This window comes from Typopeltis vanoorti, chromosome 9 (genome assembly GCF_054136105.1).
Source record: "Typopeltis vanoorti isolate ZY-2024b chromosome 9, IOZ_Tvanoo_1.0, whole genome shotgun sequence".
NCBI classification, from domain to species: domain Eukaryota; kingdom Metazoa; phylum Arthropoda; class Arachnida; order Uropygi; family Thelyphonidae; genus Typopeltis; species Typopeltis vanoorti.
This window is the reverse complement of record NC_143557.1, coordinates 40,629,410-40,652,143: the sequence shown is the minus strand read 5'-3', so window position 1 is coordinate 40,652,143 and position 22,734 is coordinate 40,629,410. Positions and strand designations below refer to the sequence as shown.

General features: G+C 35.0%; 1 protein-coding gene across 1 annotated transcript in view; it reads right to left on the bottom strand.

Moving 5' to 3' along the window:
- LOC150102997 (leucine-rich repeat-containing protein 45-like) overlaps positions 1–22,734 on the bottom strand; it is a 358,127-nt gene that overhangs the window by 5,748 nt on the left and 329,645 nt on the right. Inside the window, exons 19-20 of the mRNA XM_090398041.1 lie at positions 17,590–17,697; positions 11,555–11,702 (exon numbers count right to left, since the gene is read on the bottom strand). Of these exons, the coding sequence (XP_090254167.1) occupies positions 11,555–11,702; positions 17,590–17,697 (256 nt within the window). The remainder of the gene's footprint in view (positions 1–11,554; positions 11,703–17,589; positions 17,698–22,734) is intronic.

Genomic DNA, 22,734 nt, shown 5'->3' with positions numbered 1-22,734 from the left:
CGATTTACGAAACTTGTCGGGAACTATTATTTCAGTGTTTTATAGAACTGAATAATAAAAAGGAGTTTTATGAATAGCAAGACGGTTATGATTTGTATTTATTAATTCTCTTGTTTAAATCTTTTAATTTATTTCATACATGTATTAACTTCATATCTAGTTCATGTGACAGTTATCCAAGAAGAATCCATTGAAATGTGAATTCCATCTGCATAATGATGTAAACATTTCTTTTATCTAATTTTACTGTCACTGTTATAGAATGTGTGTAAATTACTAAATCTAGATCCACCTTTACTTAGCTGTGCTGCCCATCATCTGTGTACATATTTGATTACCCAGTTTTCTTGGGGATGAAGTGGTGGAAACAATTTGGAGACAAGTTAGTGAAGTGGTGAAAGGCCCATGGAATGTCCCAAAATTGAATTTGTGTGTGGAAGTGCCATATATTATTATTATTATCACAACCTCCATTGAGTCGGCAAACTCATCATGGGAAGTTCACTCAACTGACAACATATCTATCACAATGAATTTTAAGATCCTTAACACTTTATTTATAGAACAACATATTTTGGTAATGTGTTCCACTCACCTGCAATTCTCAATGTAAAAAATCAATTCTCACACTCTTACACTACCTCCAGATATGGCCTGGTTCTTTCCCTCTTACCTGCTACTTTTTTTTATAATCCTCTCCATATTAATCTAATAAAATCATACAACTTAAATGTCTCTATCATATCACCTCTTTTTCTCCTATCCACCAAACTTCAATCCATATTCATTTAACCCCTCACCATAGTCAACATTCCAGAACTTTGATATTGTTTTAGTCACTCATCTCTGGACCCTCTCCAATGTTTCCATATCACAATGAAAACCAAGTGACCAAATCTGAGCACAATAGTTCAAGTGTGCTGAACAGCTGAACCTCTATAAAAAGGGATTATAAATTTCATATCAGCACTTACAAGTTAGTACAGTAAACTACAAGTTTTTTTCTAAGTGGTCTTTCATACTATTTATTATCGTCCATCACCCCCAAAATCCTAGCCACATCAATTTCTTGAAGTAATCAGTAATGTGTACTTGTAATGTTTTTTAGTGCTTTATACAGTGGTATCACCTCCTTATCCCTACATGTCAGTGCATTTCTTATCATAGCAGCAATACAACACTTGCAAGTGTTATAGGAATACACCCTCAAAACTTCAGTCTACTGTCAACCATTACTCCCAGATCTCGAATCTCATCCACTTCCTGCAGTATAGTCAGTGGTGAGCTACGGAAATTTTAACAAAGGGCTCGCATCGTTGAGTAAAATAAAGTCGTATTTCACAAAAAAACTTTTATTAATACAGCTTTAGTACAAATGCCAATCAAAAAGTATGAGGAGACAATCAACCTGTAAAGGCTATCATTTTTAAACAAATATTTCATGATCTAAACATGAAATATTTGCATACAATCATCTGTGTTAATTTATCTTACATAAGAAAAACATTATTTAACCATCAAAATATGAAGAAAAAAAAATCAGCTAATGCCTTTTTTATTCCTGTATATAGGGAGTAGGCGAGGTCATTTAGCCCTATCTAACTTTTGGAGACTGAGTGGGCAGTTCAATCTCCACTGGTACCCAATCAGAGTTAGCTGGCCCAAGACCATCACTAATTAGGTGGCACACAGTGAAGAGAGACAGCTCAACAAGTGCCGCCATCTCGTGGTCCCTAACACGGGTATTTAATGTCTGAAATAATGTGGGTTCTACGGTCGATTTTCTTGAGTTTACGGGACGAAAAACCCAAGTTTCCGGGAGGAAAAACCCAAGTTTCCGGGAGAAAAAACCCAGGTTAGAAAAATTTCTTCTAGTCGCCGACTAGATTCGAAACCAAGAAGTCTTCCTTCATGCGGTCAAGCGCCGTGGTGTGCAAACGGCACATCCAATGAGCTACACAGGCTCTTCAAAATATAATAAGAATAAAATCTTTTATAATCACACATATAAAATAGTCCGCATTTTTTATAAACAAAATAAATTTCTTTTGTTTGCGATAGAAGTTTTTATGACACACAATCTATAAAGAACAAATAATATTATCTAAACACAATAATATTGAAGTACGTTATATTTCTCTTTTGTTTTTATACTTCAAGTGATAATCAATGGTACCAATCAAGGGGCATTATTTTATAGTCCTATTTATTTATATGGGAATACCAAAAGTGAATTCTTATTTGTAAAATGGTGGTAACAGTAACTATAATATTTTATTTAATAATATCACTTTGTTAGGTTACCGTATGAGTTTGTCCCTTAATATATTTCAAAAAATTATGTTTTTTTTTTTTTTTTGAAAAAATAAAAAAAGTAAACAAGAAGAACATGGGGCTCGCAAATTTGAGAAACATTTAACAAAGGGCTCGGGCAAGCCCCCTTATAGCTCACGACTGAGTATAGTTCCACCAATATAGCACACAGCCTTATATTTCTGCATCTGAACTCCAATATACATCATCATCAAGCACTTATTAATATAAAACTATAAACCCACTCATTTCTCCAAGTTAAACGTCTATTTAAATTTTCCTGAATGGAGTTAATATCAGCAGTGCTCCTTATAATCCTCCCCAATTTTGCATAATCAGCAACAACTGAAGAACCTCAGTCAACCCACATAAAATATCATTGACCAGAAAGTTAAACAGCAGGAGCCTAAGAAAATAACACCAGGACATACTATGGTTACCCTCCTTTTTGGAGACACTGCTCCATCATACACAACTTGTTGGTATCGATTGTAGATTGGCTCTCTGAACAAATAACCACTATACTATCCATTCTTATCTTCTGCAGCTTGTACATCAACCTATCATGTAGTAATCTATCAAACGCTTTTGCAAGGTCCAAGAATATCACTGTATATGAATCTCCCTTATTCAAGACACTAGTTACCATATAAAATGCAAGTAAATTGCTAAAACAAGACCTACCATTTTACATATCCATTCTGATCATCATAAAGAATCTTAAGTCCATCAACCCAATCCTGTGTGCTATTCCTAACCTAACCTATCCTAACCAAAGTCTATAAATTGGAAAATTCTTTCCAAGAAACATGCTCACGAAGTGGTAGTACTATTCTGCCTTTTTTCCATTATATATATATAGAACAGAAGAAGAAGAAGAAATTTTTCAATACACAGCAACAATGTGAGAGAACTAGAAAATCAAGTCCTCACTAAGGATGTGAGGACTTGATTTTTTTTTGGCTGGAGAGTTTTGAATGATACTCTCCACTTGGTTAGCTCACCTCAGCTTTCTGAGTCGTTAATATATTTTCTGACCAACTGGCATACTATGCGTTAGAACTTGCCATGGGCATGGTAAAGGCATTTAGTTGAAGATGAATTTTATCACCCTGTGTCAAACTGCTGTGTTACTTATTAGAGGTATGAAGTGATTTAAACAGGTTCCATGCTTGATCTCCTGAAAGAGTTCTAGAGTAACTAACTGTTAGCTCACCCACCTATAGCACTAATGTTAATATACTATATGGCAGTGGTTGTGCAGGGGCTTCAGCAACTTTTTGTTCTGAAACCCCTGCACAATTTTACACTAGGTTAATGACTCAATAAGATAATTATAATATATTATTCGGCAAACCTAAATTACCATCAGCCTATTTGAACTGATAGTTAATTAAAAATTAATGACTTTGATACAAATTAATTTTTACTCAGAAAAGATGTCAACTTACTGTATTTAATAAGCCTATCATTAATGGCTACCCTTAGCCTGATGAGATCCTGCTAATTTTTCAATATCAGGTTCAATGTTCGACAAACAAAGTCTCAAGTCTCCTATTTCACTTATTTGCAATCTATTTTGCTATTTACCCAACAATTGCAACATGACGCTGAATCCTTTCTCGATCAAGTATGAAGAAGGAAAGCAATGAGCAATAACTTTATTTCTTGCCAAAGCTGAGGATACTTGTAGTGCATGTTTGACTAGAATCTTTCATACCCATGCTGTTGAAATTGTACTTGAGTTTCAAAATCATTTTTTAAGTCAACAAATTTTTCACACAAATTTGGATGAATAGGAGTGGCATCAGAAAGATATGGATTTATGACCCAATATGGTATTTTAAGCTCATCAAATTCATTGAATCTGATCATCAAGTCTTCGTTCAGTATCAGAAGATGGCAACAATAACAATCCAAATCTGTATCTAATATTAAATCATCATCTATTATTTGTAGACTTGGGAACTGCAGAAAATCTCGTCTTGCAATGCTCTGCTTGTACATTGTTAATTTGCTGATAAAAACATTTATAATTCTATTTGCTTTAATAAAATTCATTTTGCTTCCCTGCAATTTCATGCTAACCTAATTTAATTTGGTGAAAATATCAGAAAGATATGCGACCTTTTCCTTTTTTTAGAACATTACACATGTTCTCATCACGTGAATTAAGAAATTCCAAAACAGTATCATAGAGATGATTAAATTGTAGACAGTTTCCATTTGAGAGTCATCATCTAACTTCAGTGTGAAGCAAAAGATGCTCAAATTCTTCATTTTCATGGCAAAGTTCCCAAAAAATATGGGTATTCAATGACCCTAGCTTTTATTTTATTCACTTCGTTAATAACATCATCCAAAGTCTTATGTAGTGTAGTCTAAAATGTTTGCAGCCAAGTGCTTTCTATGAAGAATGCAGTGAGTTGTAAAGATATTTGGAACTGCTTCTTTTAAATGTGGTATAAATCCACAGTGATGACTAATCGTAGTTAGTGCTCCATCAGATGCACACGCAATAATATTTGTAAGAGAAATGTTTTTAGCATTAAAAAAAAAGTCTTTAACAACCTTAAAAATTTTAGAACCTTTTGTGTCAGTTTTCAGTTGTTCAGCAAATAATTTAATAATTTCTTCATTAGTATTTATATAACTCACGTAGGCCATTAACGAAGCTTCATTATCATGTAAAGTTGTCTCGTTGAATTGCAAAGAAAATTCTATGGTTTTTAAATCATCACAAAGTTATTTACAATGTCTTTTGCCATTTCATCAATTCTTGTTGATAATGAACTATTGCTACAAGGAAATGACGATGACTATTATCTAGACCAATCATCGTATCTAAAACTTCATTTATAGCCGGTAAGATAAGAGTTTCACCAATAGTATGTGGCTTTCAAAATTTGGCAATTAATTTTGAAACTTTGTAAGACACAACAAGTTCCTTCTCTTGTTGGTTACTTTGTTTTGCAACCAACCCTTTAAGTCCAGGAAGATTTTTAAATTTAGTCTTTAATTCGTGAAAGTACTAAACATCCTTTTTTGCTTTATTTGGATGCTTTGTTCTTAAATGCTCAATCATTCTTGAAGGATTCATTCCTTCATTTGGGAAAGTTTGTTTCACATATTAAACACATTGATAACTGCTCATTATTTATAGACGGAATAATTCCATATTTTAAATATTCACTTGAATATTGACGACACTTTCATTTTTCACTCAGTTTAACGTACTACAGTGCTACACAATATCAACGAAGTGTGCAACATGATACCATGGGCTAGATGTAAACTGCAAAACCAGAGTTGTCAAATAGGCACTAGGAAAAGTAGCAGATAAAGCTTATAAAAGTAGTGGATTCTGCTAAAAATAGCCCAAATTAATTATTTTCAATGTAGAAAATTCAAACCACAAAGTAGCCCAATTACTTAAATTTCAATGTAAAAATTCTAAAAAATAAGTAGCAAATAAATTTGATCAGTATTGCCATTCATACAATATTCTGAGCAGTGTTGCCAAACATACAATATTTGGCAACACTGTCCCTCCCCCCCCTCAGCAATCACAGCACCCCAGGGGGCGTTACTGCCCAGATTAAGAACCACTGCTATACAGTAACAGACTTTTGTGGGCATGATTTACATTAAAAAAAAAATGGTGTGTGTGTGTGTGTGTCAAAGCTATATAACTGAGAGGAGACCTCCACATAGCCTTTAAAGGAATGTGGAGAACTGATCAGGGCTTCTGACCTAATGTCCAATCCTCACCTTTTCATGGTGCATGCACCCTGTTAGTTATCTACCTGGATACTGGATGAATGAGGATGGGCTGGCAATTTGGGATTTAGCTGTCCAAATTGTATTCTTATTGGCTTAAACTAAAATAAAAAAATTATGGTACAACATGACACAATTTCATGCCAGCTGGGGCGTCGCCAGTTAAACAAGGCCCACATTGTTTTCACTAAAGAACCAGGGCAAACAGCGAAAAGTCAACTAATGGAACAAATCCTAAAACCCACCCCAACTCAACATCATCAGAGTTCAAGATCGGTACTATCAACATAAGAAGCCTGAATGGCAAAAAAATGGAGCTACCTGAGGAATTGGATAAGAACCAGATCGACATAATAGGGGTGACTAAAACAAAAAAAGCAAAAACTGGTGAGATCTTTCTGAACAATAAATACAAAATGTTATATTCAGGCAATGACGATCAAGGAAAATAAGGAGCAGTCATAGTATTCAACACTAAATACGAGGCTAATCCTTTCTCATATTTGCCCACATCACTCTACTTGAATGGCAGGTAGTCTCAAGTAGAGTGATGTGGGAAAATATGAGAATGGAGGAACTGGACAATGAGACTTATTTGTGCCTATGGTCCCACAGAAGGTTCTACTAAGGTAGAAGTGGAGGAATTTTTTGATGCTTTAGAGAAAACAACTGACACAATGAAAAAGGAAAAGTTGGTCCTTGTTGGGGATCTAAATAGCAGAGTAGGAAATGATTGTGAGACATACAAAAATATTTTGGGAAAATTTGGAGAAAAGAGCAAAGCTAATAATAATGGCAAATGCTTGTTGGATTTCTGCTCAGGACATGGACTAGTTATTACTAACACCATGTTTCAACATAAAAATGTGCAAAAATTCACATGGAGAGAAGAGGCAAGGAATAAGAAAAGTCTCATTGACTATGTTATTGTTGATAGTGATGTTTTCTCCCTGGTGCAGGACACCAGAATGCACAGAGGATTTGAAATTGGAAGTGATCACTATTTAGTCTTGAGCAGGATAAAATTTAATTTCATATTGAAAAGAATAACATGTAAGAAAGTTTTAAAGCGAATAAAAGTTGAGCAGCTCTCAGATGAGAACTGTAGACTAAAATACACAAAGATTATTGAAGAAAAAATGAAAGAATTTAAGAACAGGAACCAAACCTTGGAGATTCAGTGGCAAGCCTTGAAGAAAACACTGACTGATTCAGCCAGAGAGGCATGTGGTGAGGTTGTCTGCAAGGATAGAAAAATCAGAACTCCATGGTGGACACAGGAAGTTAAAGAGGCAGTGAAGGAAAAGAAGACAGCATATCAAAAGTTGCTGGCAATTAATTAAGCCTGAGCTCTTAGAGAATACAGAGACAAATGTAAGAAAGCTAAACATTGCATAAAACTAGCTGAACTAAAGTCATGGGAGGACTTTGGTGAGGACATAGAAAATAAATATCAAGAAGGTGGCAAGATATTCTGGAGGTTGTTGAAGAAGCTCAGAAATGGAGGAAAGGGTGGTGTAAAAGGACTTAGAGATGATAAAGGTGACATGAAAACGGGAGAAAAAGATATCCTTGAAGTATGAAGTAATTACTTCAAAAAATTGCTAAATGAAACAAGCTGTTATGACAGCAGGACGTCATCACTGCTTGTTTCAACAAGTATGGATATGTATTCCTGACCAGGCATGCGATCAGGAATACATATCCATACTTGAAGTAGAAAAAGTCATGAAAAGCCTGAAATGTGGAAAGGCGGCAGGAGTAGATGATATTAGACCAGAAATGCTGTATAAAAGTCTTACAGTGGCTGCACTGCATAGTTCAGAAGGCCTGGACAGAGGGATGAATTCCAGATGACTGGAGTAGAGCTCTCATAATACCCATATATAAAAAGGGAAATAAAACTGAATTTGAGAATTACAGAGGTATTTCTCTACTGAGTGTTCCTGGTAATATATATGCAAGTATACTTGCGAAATGGTTTAGAAGAATTGTGGAAGAAAAGCTTGGTGAAGTACAAGCTAGATTCAGGCCAAATAGAGGATGTTAGGATCAGATTTTCACTTTACGATAGATTAATTGATAAATCATAGGAATATAACAAAGATCTGTATTTAAGTTTTGTAGATCTGGAAAAGGCATATGACAAGGTGCCAAGAGAGAAGCAATTTGAAACGCTACAGTTATACGGTGTCAATGGGGCATTATATCCAGCAATACTTATTCTTTATTTGAGTTGTAAGTCAGCAGTTATAATTGAAGGAAGTACAGGAAGGTGGTTTAATGTTAAATCTGGTGTCAGACAAGGATGTACATTATCCCTTCTTATTATCTATATGAATCACATTATGAAGGATAGTGGTATTAAACCTGATTGAAAAATGGAGATGTTCATCTCAGCTCTTTGCGTTATGCAGACGATGTTATACTTCTAAATAAATCCACTACAAATCTGCAAGATTCCCTGACTAAAGTGAATGACTGTGGTAATAGATATGGTATGAAGGTCAGCATTAAAAAGACAAAGACAATGAAAATATCAACTGCATTGTGAATGGAGAACTATAGAAAAACAAGTAAAACATTTCAGCTACTTAGGCACGATTTTTAGTGATTTCTGGTAAATTAAATATGGAAATAGATAACAGAATCAACAAAGCTGGTATGGTAGGAAGTCAACTGAATAAATTTATATGGAATATGAGAGAAATTAGCCAAAACACTACATTAGCTGTATAGAAGACAGTATTCAAGCAGTTTTAACTTATGGATCTGAGAGCCAGGTCAGAATTAAAACACTTGACCAAAGACTAGAGACTGCAGATATGAGAGTCCGGAGAAAGATTAGCGGCATGAACAGATGGCATCAATGGCAATATCAGTTTAAAAAAATGAGGATGTTAGGAAAGAACTCAACATTGTCAGCATCCAGGAATGCATTAGCAGCTGATCTCAGGTGGTATGGTCACTTAAACAGAATGGGAGAGGAAAGATTAGCAAAACAAGTGTTCTCTGCCAGGTTGGCAGGAAAACAACTCAGAGGAAGGCCAAGATATAGGTGGATTGATATGGTACAATGTGCCTTAGACGACAGAAATATAAGATCTGATAATGTTGGAGTCTTGACAAGTAACAGACTGATTTGGAGGAAGATTGTAGACAGGAAGTTAGTAATGATGTATATTTTTTATGTAGTACTATCATATCCTGTACACCTCCCTTGAGGGTACATGGCAGGAATTTGATGATGGTGGTGGTGGTGGGATGGGTTAACACAGATGACTGTAAGTGCACTGTCAGTATGTGTTTGGAGAAAATGTATTATAGATACTGCATTCATAATTGTTAATGTGAGCACTGCATGATGATTTTTTGAATGCTCAGATATTGAGCTTTAATTAGTCACATGGGGTTTATTTGACCCCAGTATGATGTATTTTTGTTACACTTTCGTGTAGTTGAGTTCCTTGCTGCTCCCGTGCTGAATCAGTTGCACGCTGGCCATCGGTTCAATCGGTTCTGGAGTAAGGCGTGATTTCTGAAGTTCTGACCCCATGTGACTACTTACGTGAGTATTTTTCGAGTGATATTTTTTTCAATTTTGTAATGTTATGAATATTTTCTTGTTCTAGTCATGATACACCAATCTTGGACATATTACACTGCTGTGTAATGTGTCCAAGATCGAAGGATCATAAAATAAGGTCAAAGTGTGAAAAATGTCTGAGCTTTTGTCGCAATGAGCATTCTTCAATAAGATGCAATAATTGTACAGAAAATTAAGACAATAAAAATTTTAATAATTAATATAAAAATAAAGCAATATTAATGATTTGTTTATTTCATTTTACATACCATAATCAACCTTATAATAAAAAAACATTTGATGAGAAATATCAAGAAATTAAAGAAATATCATAACTTTAATTTTGAGTATATCCCATAATGCAAAGCACATCTTCTTGCAGAGTGTATAATGCTATGCATTAAGGGAAAGGCCACTACCCAGACCGGTTTTTTGAACTTTATTGAGGCCTCGTGAGTAGGAGCCAGACACAGAGGTGGTGATACTAAGGTGGAAGAAATGGAGAAGTCATATTTCCAGAGTAATTTATTAAATTACTCTGGATTTAGAGAAATATGTTGGAAGTTTTTTTTCCCACTTGATTAGACTATGATAAATTTAGTTTAATCCTTTATCCAAGTGTAAGCAAACAAAGTTTGCACCTGAAGTATCTTCAGGACTGAGGCAACTTGTGGTAAAGGTGGACCAAGCTCTCATCACTCCTTGTCTTAGTATCTCCTATAATGCAAAGCACATCTTCTTGCAGACATGTATAATTATTGTTATTATTATTATTATTTGACACCTCCAGGGAATTCAAGGACTCATCATAATGCTATGCATTATGGGAGATACTAAGACAAGGAGTGATGAGAGCTTGGTTCACCTTTACTACGAGTTGCCTCAGTCCTGAAGATACTTCAGGTGCAAACTTTGTTTGCTTACACTTGGATAAAGGATTAAACTAAATTTATTATAGTCTAACCAAGTGGGGAAAAAAAAAATCTTCCAACATTTAATTTTCAGGTTAAATATGCCCCATGCAACTAATTATGTAACAAAAAAAAAGGTGCTACTAATTAAGAGTTAAATGAATTTTAAATCGCAGTTTCTTTATCTCATAACTAATTATGTAACTTTAAAATAAGACTGGCCTGGTTGACCGAGGTGTTAGCGTATCCGCTCTCCAGCCAAATTAACGGCTATGGATTTAAATCCCACCCTGAGCATGGATGTTTATTTGTGAAAATACTAGTGGTGGTGGTCAGCAATAATTGATGTAGATAATGAAAGTAGTTGCAGCTGGTGGATTGGCAATTGGCAGAGTGGTGGAGATGGAGAGTTGTAGAGTGGATGCCCTCCCCCTCGATGAGTCTTTGGACTTCCTGGAGGTGTTATGTAATAATAATAATAATAATTAGTTGTAATTATTCAGAAGTCATCATGGGCAAATAATTTGATCTCATTAATGCTGTCTGCACACTGTTTGCAGAAAAAAAAAACAGCATGTATTTTTCAGCTGGTTTGTCTATTTTGTACAATCCAAACTTCGAAAAACCATTTGCTGCTTGCACATAAATAATTCACTTTCATTTAAGGAGCCCTTATCAAAGTCCTGCATGTCATAGACCTGGATTCAAATCCATATCTTTCCAACTAAAAGATATTGCCATTACTGACTGATCTGAAGAGGCTCTTATTATGAAAACTTTATCCTGTATTACTATATTAAGTTTACTGAAAGACTGGTTTGATTAAATAAAAATTACCAATATGCTGTTCTTGAAACTTTTTTACAAATTGTATCTTGTCTTATAATAAATCAATTTTATATTCAGTGTAATGTGGTATATTTTAAAAAATTAATCTTATATAGAAGCAATTCAAAATACTTACCTTTGAATTCTTTATTTAACTCTTCAAATTTATTTTTGAAATCAGTATTAGTTTGATATTCTTGCTTTAATTCTTTTAACTGTTCTTTCATTTCTAATTGCACTTTTGCAACAGCAATTTTAATTTCTTCCTCCTTTCCTGCAAGAGACTGAATTATGAAATAAATATTTACAATCTGTTATAGGTATTATTTCTGGAAAAATTCCCATGTTACTCCTCTAAGTAAATATTATTTTTATGGCTATTTAGCCTATTTTTGTTTAGGAGTGCCCCTTTTATGTCATTGGCTTTTTTACTCAAATTTCATGGTATTACTCATGTTTTATATGGACAGATATATTAAGAATATATAGGAGGAAAAATTTTGGACATACCTTTGTAGGATGCTGCTGGCTGTCTTATTATTCAGCAGCATCCTGGAGTGTGGCAATATACATTCATCTGCTGTTAAAAGAAGACAGCCAGCAGCAGTATGACTGAAAGGAAGGGGGAGGGGGCTTGAAAAAAGTGGGGGTAGAGAGAGAGAGATGGGGGAGAATTATTGGTGAGGCAAGAGGTATGTAAACTTTTTGAAAACCCGTTTTTTTTTTATTAAATTATTTATTTTTTTTAAGGTGGATAGAGAATACTTTGGGAAGGGGGGTGAAAATAGAATTTTTGGGGGGAAGGGAAGAGATAGGATGGAATAAGATTAAGGGTAGGAGTAACAGGGTGAGCTGCTTCAACAGTGCTTTGTCTTCGGAGCTCGTGGAGGATATATCATGCTGACTTTGTGTCACTGTATTATTTCCTATTGGTTAGAGTCGTGACCTAATTTTTATGCTATGAAGCTTCCAACTTTCAGGGATCATATTTCAGAGAAACATCCATCAGCTCTACATAAGCTCCGAGAGCTGGAAGCTCTATAACATGAAAATTAGGTCACGACTCTGATTAATAGGAAATGACACAGATACACCAAAGACAGAAACACAAACCCCATATGACATAACCTCCTCATGAGCTCCAAAGATGATGCACTGTTGAAACGGCTCACCCCTCAACCCCTGATCTTATCCCACATATCTACCCCGCCCCAAAAAATTCTATTTTCACCTCCCCACAAAGTATTTTTTGCCCACCTTTAATAATAATAATAATAATAATAATAATAAAAACGGGTTTTTAAAAAATTTTCACATACCCCTTACTTCACGAATAATTTTCCTCATCGGTCTATCCCCACTTTTTCCAAAACCTCCCTTCCTTTCAATCATACTTCCTTCTCTTAACATCAGATGAATGTATATCGCCACATGACGGGATGCTACTGTATAAGAAGACAGCCAGCAACATCCTACAAAGGTATGTCTGAATTTTTTCCTCCTATATATTCTTCATATATCTGTCTATATAAAACATTCATCACCCACCTAAATACAATCACAAACATCCATGCCCACGGCAGAATTCAAACCCACAGACTGTTGCCAGCAAATAAATAAATAATAGTGACAGCAGTTAAAAACAAAATTATTTGAAATAAACAAAAAAAAAACTTCTAATTTTATTTCACTTATTATTATTTGAGAATTTCCATGGAATCAAAAGACTCATCAGGGGAGACCCACACTAATTCACACAATACCTATTATACCTTAAATCAAAGATGCCAAGAAATTATATTCTTGGTTCAATCCTTTATCCAAGTGTAAGCAAACAAAGTTTGCACCTGAAATATTTTCAGGACAGGCAACTTGTATATAGAAGCGATTGACTTCACATCACATGCCTTAGTATCCCATAATGCAAAGCACATATCCTTACAGACATGAATAATGCTATGCAATATGGGAAGGGTTACTATCCAGACTGGTTTCGACTTTTATTGAGGTCTCATCAGTGGGAGCCAGACCAAGAGACGATACCAAGGTTGAAGTTGAAAGTTTTGTACTACCTTACCCCAGTCCTGAAGATACTTTCAGACGCGAACTTTTTTGCTCACACTTGGATAAAGGATTAAACTAAATTTATTACAAGGTTGAAGTATGCAGAAGTCATTTATATGACATTCATGTTCTTGTTTTCATTTTGGGATACAATGGCCTGTTTCAACTATATGATGAATAGGTTACATGTGCACTAGATTTGGCATAAACCTGAGCGGAAAAGGGAAGGGAGGAGATCTTTAGAAGACCTTAGTGTATTTTTTTTTCCCATTGGTGGTTCAGATGTGGCCTTGATGTTGTATTTTTGTAATGCATTGTCTATTTTTTCAGATAATTCTCATTATTTTTTATTTTTGAAGGATTTTATGAATTATTTTCTTGTTGTAGCTATTTTTTATAAACATTTTTTTTATTATTTCAAGTTCATTGTTCACAGCCTGCTCATCACAGCAAATTATGAAGACATATTTACATCACAGCAAATTATGAAGATGTAACAAGTATATCAAAAAAAAGGAAGTGTGATGTTGTTTTTGCTTCTATGTTGCTTGTTTAGATGACTGAGGAAACTGTTTAAATTTTGGCAGCTGTGGAATCAAATGGAGAATGTCATCAACATATCTTAGCCAGACTTACGGTTTCAAGGTCACTGAATCTAGAGTTCGCTGCACAAAATGTAAAAATTTAAAATATAAATTATAAATCTTTAAATTTAAAAATTTAAATTTTTAAAATTATAAATTAAAAATCATAAAATTTAAATACAAAATTAATGCTGGAAAATCTCATGTAAAAAGATTTTTTTAATAGTATAATTTTCGCCTGTGTGTCACAGGCATCTTCAGTACATGTTAAGCTGAAATGAAACAATAACTGACAATTCCAAAAAGTGCCACCTATATGATTTTTAATTTATAATTTAAAAAATTTTAATTTAAAGATTTATAATTTATATTTTAAATTGTTACATTTTGAGCAGTGAACTCTAGATTCAGTGACCTTGAAACCTTAAGTCATTTCCTCAGTCATCTAAACAAGCAAATAGAAGCAAAAACAACATCACACTTCCTTTTTTTGATATACTTGTTGTACGTCTTCCCTTGGGCTGTCCATACACAGAGAAAAAACCAAAATCAACATACACAGAAAGAGACTCATACCAGCACCGTACAGAAACTAGGTGTTATTATTATTATGTAACACCTCCAAGGAGTCTAAGGACTCATTGCAGGAGAGCATTCTACTGTACTCTACTTACTAAACACATCTCACCTACTACTTAATTTTCCAACTATACACAACAACACTATTACCACCAATCTCATCTACCACCCACCACCACCACTAACACAGCAGTATTTTTTGTCTGTACACTGAGTGTGTTTTCATGGCTGATTTGCCTGTAGGCAGGATGAAAAATTTGAATTTCTAGGAGAAAAATCACTGCTACCTCCATATGAGAAACGGATAACTCGCCTTCAATTGAAAAAGCTCATATAAAGATTCCTCTCGTCACGACAAAAATCAAATGCAGGTTATTTCCAATTAAAGCATAAAATGTTCCATTGTTCTTCAAATTGTGCTATGCTCACTAAAAAACAGTCTTCATAATTTGCTCTGATGAGCAGGGTGTGAACAATGAACTTGAAATAATAAAAAAAGTTTATAAAAAACAGCTACAACAAGAATATAATCCATAGAATCCTTCACAAAAATAAAAAATAATTAGAATTATCTGAAAAAAATAGACAATGCATTACAAAAATACAACATTAAGGCCACATTTAAACCACCAGTGAAAACAAAAATACACTAAGGTCTTCTAAAGATCTCCTTCCTTCCCTTGTCGACTTAAGTGGATGCCAAATCTAGTGCACATGTAACCTATCCAACATATAGGTGAAGCAGGCCACAGTATCCCAAAATGAAAAGAAGAACATAAATGACACATCAAGTACTTCTGTCATGGAAAAGCAGTCTTTCTGACCATATATCAGACTAAAACTTGGTACACATTTAAATTCAAGAAAGCCTGTGCAATGCTGATCAATGAACCCAATCTCAACAAAATTATGGCCTGGAACTCTCAAAGATCTGCAGCTCATGTATGATTCACATACCATCAGGACAAAGCAGAATTACCCATTAATAGAAGACCAATAGAAAAAAAAAATTAATTGAATAACGAAACAGCAACTCTCAGGCAACTAACAGAAATTAAAAGTGACAAGACTTTAAGAAAGAAATAATTGCTGATGTAATTTTTTATAAGATACTTATATTTTATTATTATCTTTAAGAGTATTATTATATTATATTTTATTTTCACTTATATTTTATTATTATCTTTAAGGGTTTTATTATATTATATTTTATTTTCACTAGAGGACAGGCTATGGTTAATGGTTGACCAAGCAATTATTCTCAGCTCACTGTAGCTAGCTCCAATGTAGCTGTGATCCAGTGTATATATATACATATATATGTATACGCATGAGGTGTAACAATTTAATTCAAAGAACGTAGAGTCACCGGTATTGTTATTTGGTTGGAGTCACATGAGTAATTGTGTTTATACATCTTTTAACTAATGCATGCCTAAACCTCAAGCTGATAGAGCCATTTGCTAGTTGGCTATTTCAAAAATAATAGAAATCTGTGTGTAAACTTTGGCATAAAAATGTGTGATCGAAATATTTAGCAGAGTGTTAACATCAAATTTTTTGTGAAAATAGACAAAACTACTACAGAAATGTTGGAGCTGTTGAAAGTGGCATATGGTGTGGATGCTCTGAAAAAGTCAAGTGGCATAAGCGATTCAAAGATGGGCAAGAAGATGTGAATGATGACCCAAGAAGTAGGCAGCCAAAAACAAAAATGACGGATGCAAATGTGAACAGAGTGTGAGATTTGTACAGTCTGAAAGGCGATTAAATATGCGATTAATGGCTGATGAATTGCAAATGAATCGAGAAACAGTCAGGGTAATTTTAACTGAAGAATTGGGTATGCAAAAGATTGCCAAGTTTGTGTCTTGGTTCTTGATGGACGTACAGAAGCAGCAGCGAGTTCAAGTTGTGACTGATCTTTCTGAAAATAAGCAGGTTTCCAAGAGTAATTATGAGTGATAAAATCTGGTGCTTCTAGTATGATCCCAAAACAAAATGGCAGAGTATGCAATGGAAAACCCCGAGTTCACCATGTCCAAAAAAAGCATGCATGTCATGTTCGCAGTTCAAGACCATGCTGGTATGTTTCTTTGATCATAAGGGGGATAGTCCACTATGAATTCATTGAAAAAGAACAAATGGTTAACCAACAATGCTATTTAGAGGTGCTGAAAGATTATGAGATTCTGTTTTTGGAGAAAAAGACCCGAATTGTGGCCTGATAAGTGGATCATCCATCACGACAATGCACAAGCCATTGCACTCTCATCATGAAAGAGTTTCTGGCCAAAAAACCGATTACCGAATTAGGTCATCCTGCTAATTCACCCGACTTAGCTCCCTGTGATTTTTGGGTAATTGTTTCCAAAATTAAAGACTGCGCTAAAAGGATGAAGATTTTTTGACATTGCTGATATCCAGCATAATGTGATAAAGGAAGTTAAGAGTATTCCATAAAAAGAGTTCCAGTCCTGTTTCCAAAAATGGGGACACTGTCTAAACCAGTGTATAAATACACAAGGGGACTACTTCGAAGGTGACAGTAGCCACTAATGTACAGTTCCGAATAGGTTTTTTTTTTATTAGAGGTGCACTCTGGGAATTAAATTGTCACACCTTGTATATCAAGGTTCATCATCAGGAACACACACACACGAGTGTGTGTATATATATATATATATATATATATATATATATATATATATATATATATATATATATATATTATACATGTGTATTCCTGAAGATGAACCTTGAGATAGAGGTCTAATTTTATTTTAATTACATAAGTTCTTTTACACAGTAGTGTGTTGTCATAATTATTCATACATTTTTCAGATGCTTTTTAATTATTCTCCATAGTCCACTGATCTTGTTTGACTTACATCTGAACAAAATCAATTAAATGATGAATAAAAGAACAGGAGGTGTAGCTTACCTGCTTGAAATGGTCTGATGTAAGTTTAAGATTTTCCAATTCAAGTGTTAATCTTGTGTTTTTAGATCGAAGTTCACACAGTGCTTGAGATTGCTGCTGATAATGATTCTGTAAGTATTACCATTTCTAGAAATTAGGCTGCAGAAATGAATAGCATGCTCAATGAAAGCACATGAAGAACTTAGAATAAATAAGTAATATACTATGGCATTATTACACTATATCCAAAAAGGAACCAAACTTTTCGAAAATAGAAGAAACTAGTGGCGACACCTGTTGTATCTTTTTGTTGTCGAAAGCAGCAACCTTCATTAGTGTTGTGTCAACTGTTTATAACATTTGTTTCATTAGAAGCCGAGTTATAGTGCCAAGAGTGACAGTGTGTTTTGATGAACGGTCGGAAAATGAGTCTCAAACAGAGAGCTGCGATCGACTTTTGTGTTAAACTTGGTAAACGTTTTACTAAAATACATCAAATGCTTCAAAAAGCATGCGGTGATGAATGCTTATCCCGTATTCAAGTTTACGAGTGGTTTAAGCGATTTCAAAGTGGTCGTAAGACGTTTGAGGATGACGAAAAGCCAGGCTGTCCAAAAACTGGACTGAGTAAAATTGACATTGAAAAAGTGCATGATTTCATCAAAGAAAACCCGAAATCGTTCATGAGATTGATCGAAGATGAATTGGGATTCCAAAATCAACTGTGCACAACATTTTGACAGAGAGTTTGGGCCATCGTAAATTGAATTCGCAATTTGTTCCCCACAAGTTGACCGAATACCAAAAAATATATCAAATTGAACACTGCAAGGACCTCATTAAAACTACTCGTAAGGACTCAGAAACGAATAGCATGCTAAATGAAAGCACTTCATAAAGAACTTAGAATAAATAAGTAATATATTATGGCATTATTAGGCTTCTTTGAAACGACTGTTACTGGTGACGAAACATGGTGTTTTGAGTATGAGCCCGAAACAAAGCACCAGAGTGCTGAGTGGAGACCACCAGAAGAGGGGCATCCGAAAAAAAGTCGCTTGGATTGCTGATTTGTTTCTAGGATTCCAAGGGGCATTAGCCACAAAGAATTCATTCCACCTGGCCAAACGGTCAATGGCAAGTTTTATCTCGAAGTTTTGAAGCGATTGATAGAGAGAATTCATTGTGTATGGAATGAATATCGTGATGCAGGCAGCTGGTCACTTTTGCACAATAATGCACCATCTCATTGTTCGAACACTGTGAGACAATTTTTGAGCAAAAATCAAGTTTGTGTGTTGGATCACTCACCGTATTCACCTGATTTTGTACCCTGTGACTTCTTTCTCTTCTCCCGACTTCATTTGCCGATGAAAGGAAAGCAATACAACACCATTGAAAATATTCAAGCGGCAGTAACCACGACCCTCAACAGTATCCCAAAAAACCAATAGAAAAAACTCATTTAATGAATTAAATGACATTGCCAAATTAATTGACATATTGCCAAATGCCAAAAAATAAATGATTTGAATAATTATAATTGGTACGTGTTTTATTTTCTAACAAAAGTTCGGTTTCTTTTTGGACCGAGGGTTTATAACTTGAAATTACCACAAAGTTAATAATTTAAAATGCATTATCATTCATTATATTAACACTAACATTATATTATTATTAAGTGACACCTCATGGAGTCCAAGGACCTGTTGCTGGAAGGAACTCTACACCATGCAAACCACTATCAACACTTTGTTTATTTCTTAACGGTATATATTAGAACACAGAAAAATAAGTAAATAATTAATTTATTAACTTATTGCTAATATTTCGCTGGTGATATAACCAGCATCTTCAGAGCACAAAACACAGTTTGTCACAATACGCGAGACTATAACAACATGGTGTAATCAACAGACTAGTTAAACAAAATTATAACAGCAACACAAAGACTAAAGTCCTGATTTTGGTGCCCTCTATCTGGAAAAAAAAAAAAAAATTGTAGCTATCACATAAGACTAGAGTCCTAAACAGATAAAAAACCGGTACTACTTTTTTCTTACGATGACTGTCTCCCAGATTTTAGGCAAATTTATACAGTCATATTTGTTAAGATTTGTGTTTCAGGGCTTCTGTTGCCTCTAAGAACAATTTCTCCAACTTGTAAGAGCTTCTGTGCAGTACTTTTGTGTTCTTCCAGTTGATCCTGTGTGCAGGATCACCTCACTATCCACAAATCTCACCTCACTATTCACAAATGTACCACTAATAGAAATCCTCAATCTACTGAAGTCACACTCCCCCCCCCCGATATATTTGAACTATTCAAATTCACAATACATGCAGGATATTTCACATGGAAAGAAAAAATATACAAACAAATGGATAGGACAGCCATGGGCTCCCCCCCCCCCCCCCCCAGCGAACTTTTACATAGAACACCTGGAAAATCTAGCAATCAATACAGCCACCCTCAAATCAACACTTTAGCTACGCTATGTTGACGATGTGCTTGCTATTTGGCCACATGGCCTAGAGACATTGGAATCATTCTTAGCGCATTTAAATAGCCAACATCCAAAAATCCACTTTACAATGGAACTGGAAGCTAATAACTGTCTGCCCTTCCTGGATACACTTATCACACGTCTTCCAGATGGTTCCCTTATCATTTTCAGTTTTTAGAAAACCCACACATACAGGGAGATATTTACACAAACAATCACACTTCTCAACAATATGGCATTTTAAAAACGCTAACCCAGAGCGAGAGCAATCTGTTCCAATGACAATGCTCTGGCTGCTGAACTGGCTCACTTACGCCATACCTTCTTGGCCAATGGCTATAATCCACATAAGATAAACAAAATACTAAACGCTCCTAAGAAACCCCTCCCACCATCCACCACAGAGAACTACAACAAAACAGTCACCATCCCAAACATTAAAGGTGCATCCGAAAAGATTTCAAGAATTCTTAATAAACATAAACTACGCACTACATTCAGACCATGTAGCAAATTAGCAACCCTTATCCGCTCACCCAAGGACAGCATTCCCCCTCTATCACATCCAGGAGTCTACGAAGTACCCTGCTCATGTAATCAAGCCTACTACAGTCAAACAGGAAGAACTGTGAACATCCGCATCAACGAACACAAAAGATACGTCCGGCATTATCACTATGGCAAGTCGGGCCTAGCAGACCATGCTCTGGATACCCCTGCACACAGGATCAACTGGAAGAACACAAAAGTACTGCACAGAAGCTCTTACAAGTCGGAGAGATTGTTCTTAGAGGCAACAGAAGCCCTGAAACACATTTCAAATTTCAACAAATATGGCTGTATAAATTTGCCTAAAATATGGGAGACATCTTAAGAAAAAATTAGTACCGGTTTTTTCTGTTTAGGACTCTAGTCTTATGTGATAGCTGCAATTTTTTTTTTTTTTTCCAGATAGAGCACGCCAAAATCAGGACTTTAGTCTTTGTGTTTCTGCAACAATTTTGTTTAACTAGTCCGTTGATTACACCATGTTGTTATAGTCTCGCGTATTGTGACAAACTGTGTTTTGTCACAATACGCGAAGATGCTGGTTATATCACCAGCAAAATATCAACAATAAGTTAATAAATTAATTATTTACTTATTTTTCTGTGTTCTAATATATACCGTTAAGAAATAAACAACATGTATGACGAACACATAAGTCTGTCCACTCACTATCTACACTACTTAATCCACTGAATGGACTAAGCAATCTACTGATAACTAATAGTATTTTTGTCTGTTAAATGTTGGTCTTCTCTGGCTGACTTGGCCTGTATGTGAAATGCAAAACGTGTTTCCCAGAAGGGAAAACCCTTGCCATCTCCATATGATATTGGCTAACTCACCTTATCATTTTTAGGAAACTGCTTCAACTTTTAGTTATATGATTATAGAAGCACAGGATAATGGAAATCTAGATGAAAACAACATAGTTTCAAAAGCTCAATATTATCAATATAGGACTATTTTTCTGCGAGATGTGAAATTATACTATTTTTTGGAAGCCATCTAAGATCAAGAGTGAATACCAAGCATCTTATAAATAACAATAAGACAGTTTAATTAAATTTTCATCATCCGTGTAAACTATCACTATACTGAAGACCTGAAACAACTTTAAAAGTAGTGATCCAGAGCAAGGGTTTTTGGAATGTCTACCCTACAGTACTAACATACAATAGATTTACAACTTCTCATGGGTGGAATCACCATTATAAAAAATAAAAAATAAAATAAAAATAAATCAGTATATATTCAAGGAAACAATGAGCATAGTTCAGAAAAACAAAATAACATGGAGGTCTATAAGATTTCTTTTGGTTATTATTATCTAAGACACCAGGGAGTCACAGACTCATCAAGGGAGGCTATAAATCACACAAACCAGCTGTCATACCCTCTCTTAAATTCATTCACACTAGATTCACTCACCACCCCCAAAAGGCAAACTATTCACACACTGTTCTGTGAGATAAAAACCTAGCTCTTACCCCTTTATTGACTGCAAACAAACTCAACTTCCATGGATGCCCCCCCCCCCATGTTCTCTACCCAACTTTCATATAATGAAAAATTTCATGAGACGATATCCTATAAACCATTCGAAAGTTTATAGACCTCTATCAGATCACCCCTCTTTCTCCTGTTAACCAGAGTCTGTAATCCATAATGTAACTCATAATCTGTCCTCATAATATAAATCCCATAATCTGGATATAATCGTCATAACTCTTCTTTGCACCCTTTCCACAGCTTCTTTATCCCCTTGGAACCTGAGATCAAATCTGTGCACCCAGGTGTGGTTTATTCAAGGCCTTATAAGGAGGCAAAATGACTTTCTTATCCTTATATGTCAAGGTTCACTTCAACATCACAATTATCCTCCGAGCTGTATTTGCAGCTTTTGCTGTGCTGACATCAGCAAAATATAATAGGATACATGCACGCAAGCACTACACTAAGTGGTGAGACTGAAGCATGCCAACTAAGAGTAATTCTCAAACAGTGCATGAAACCGCTCGAAATTTAGGAAGCGCTCATTTTCCATATTTCAACTCAACAGCCAAGGATGACCAATTTAGTCCACTAGGGGACACTATTAGAACTTCAGGTT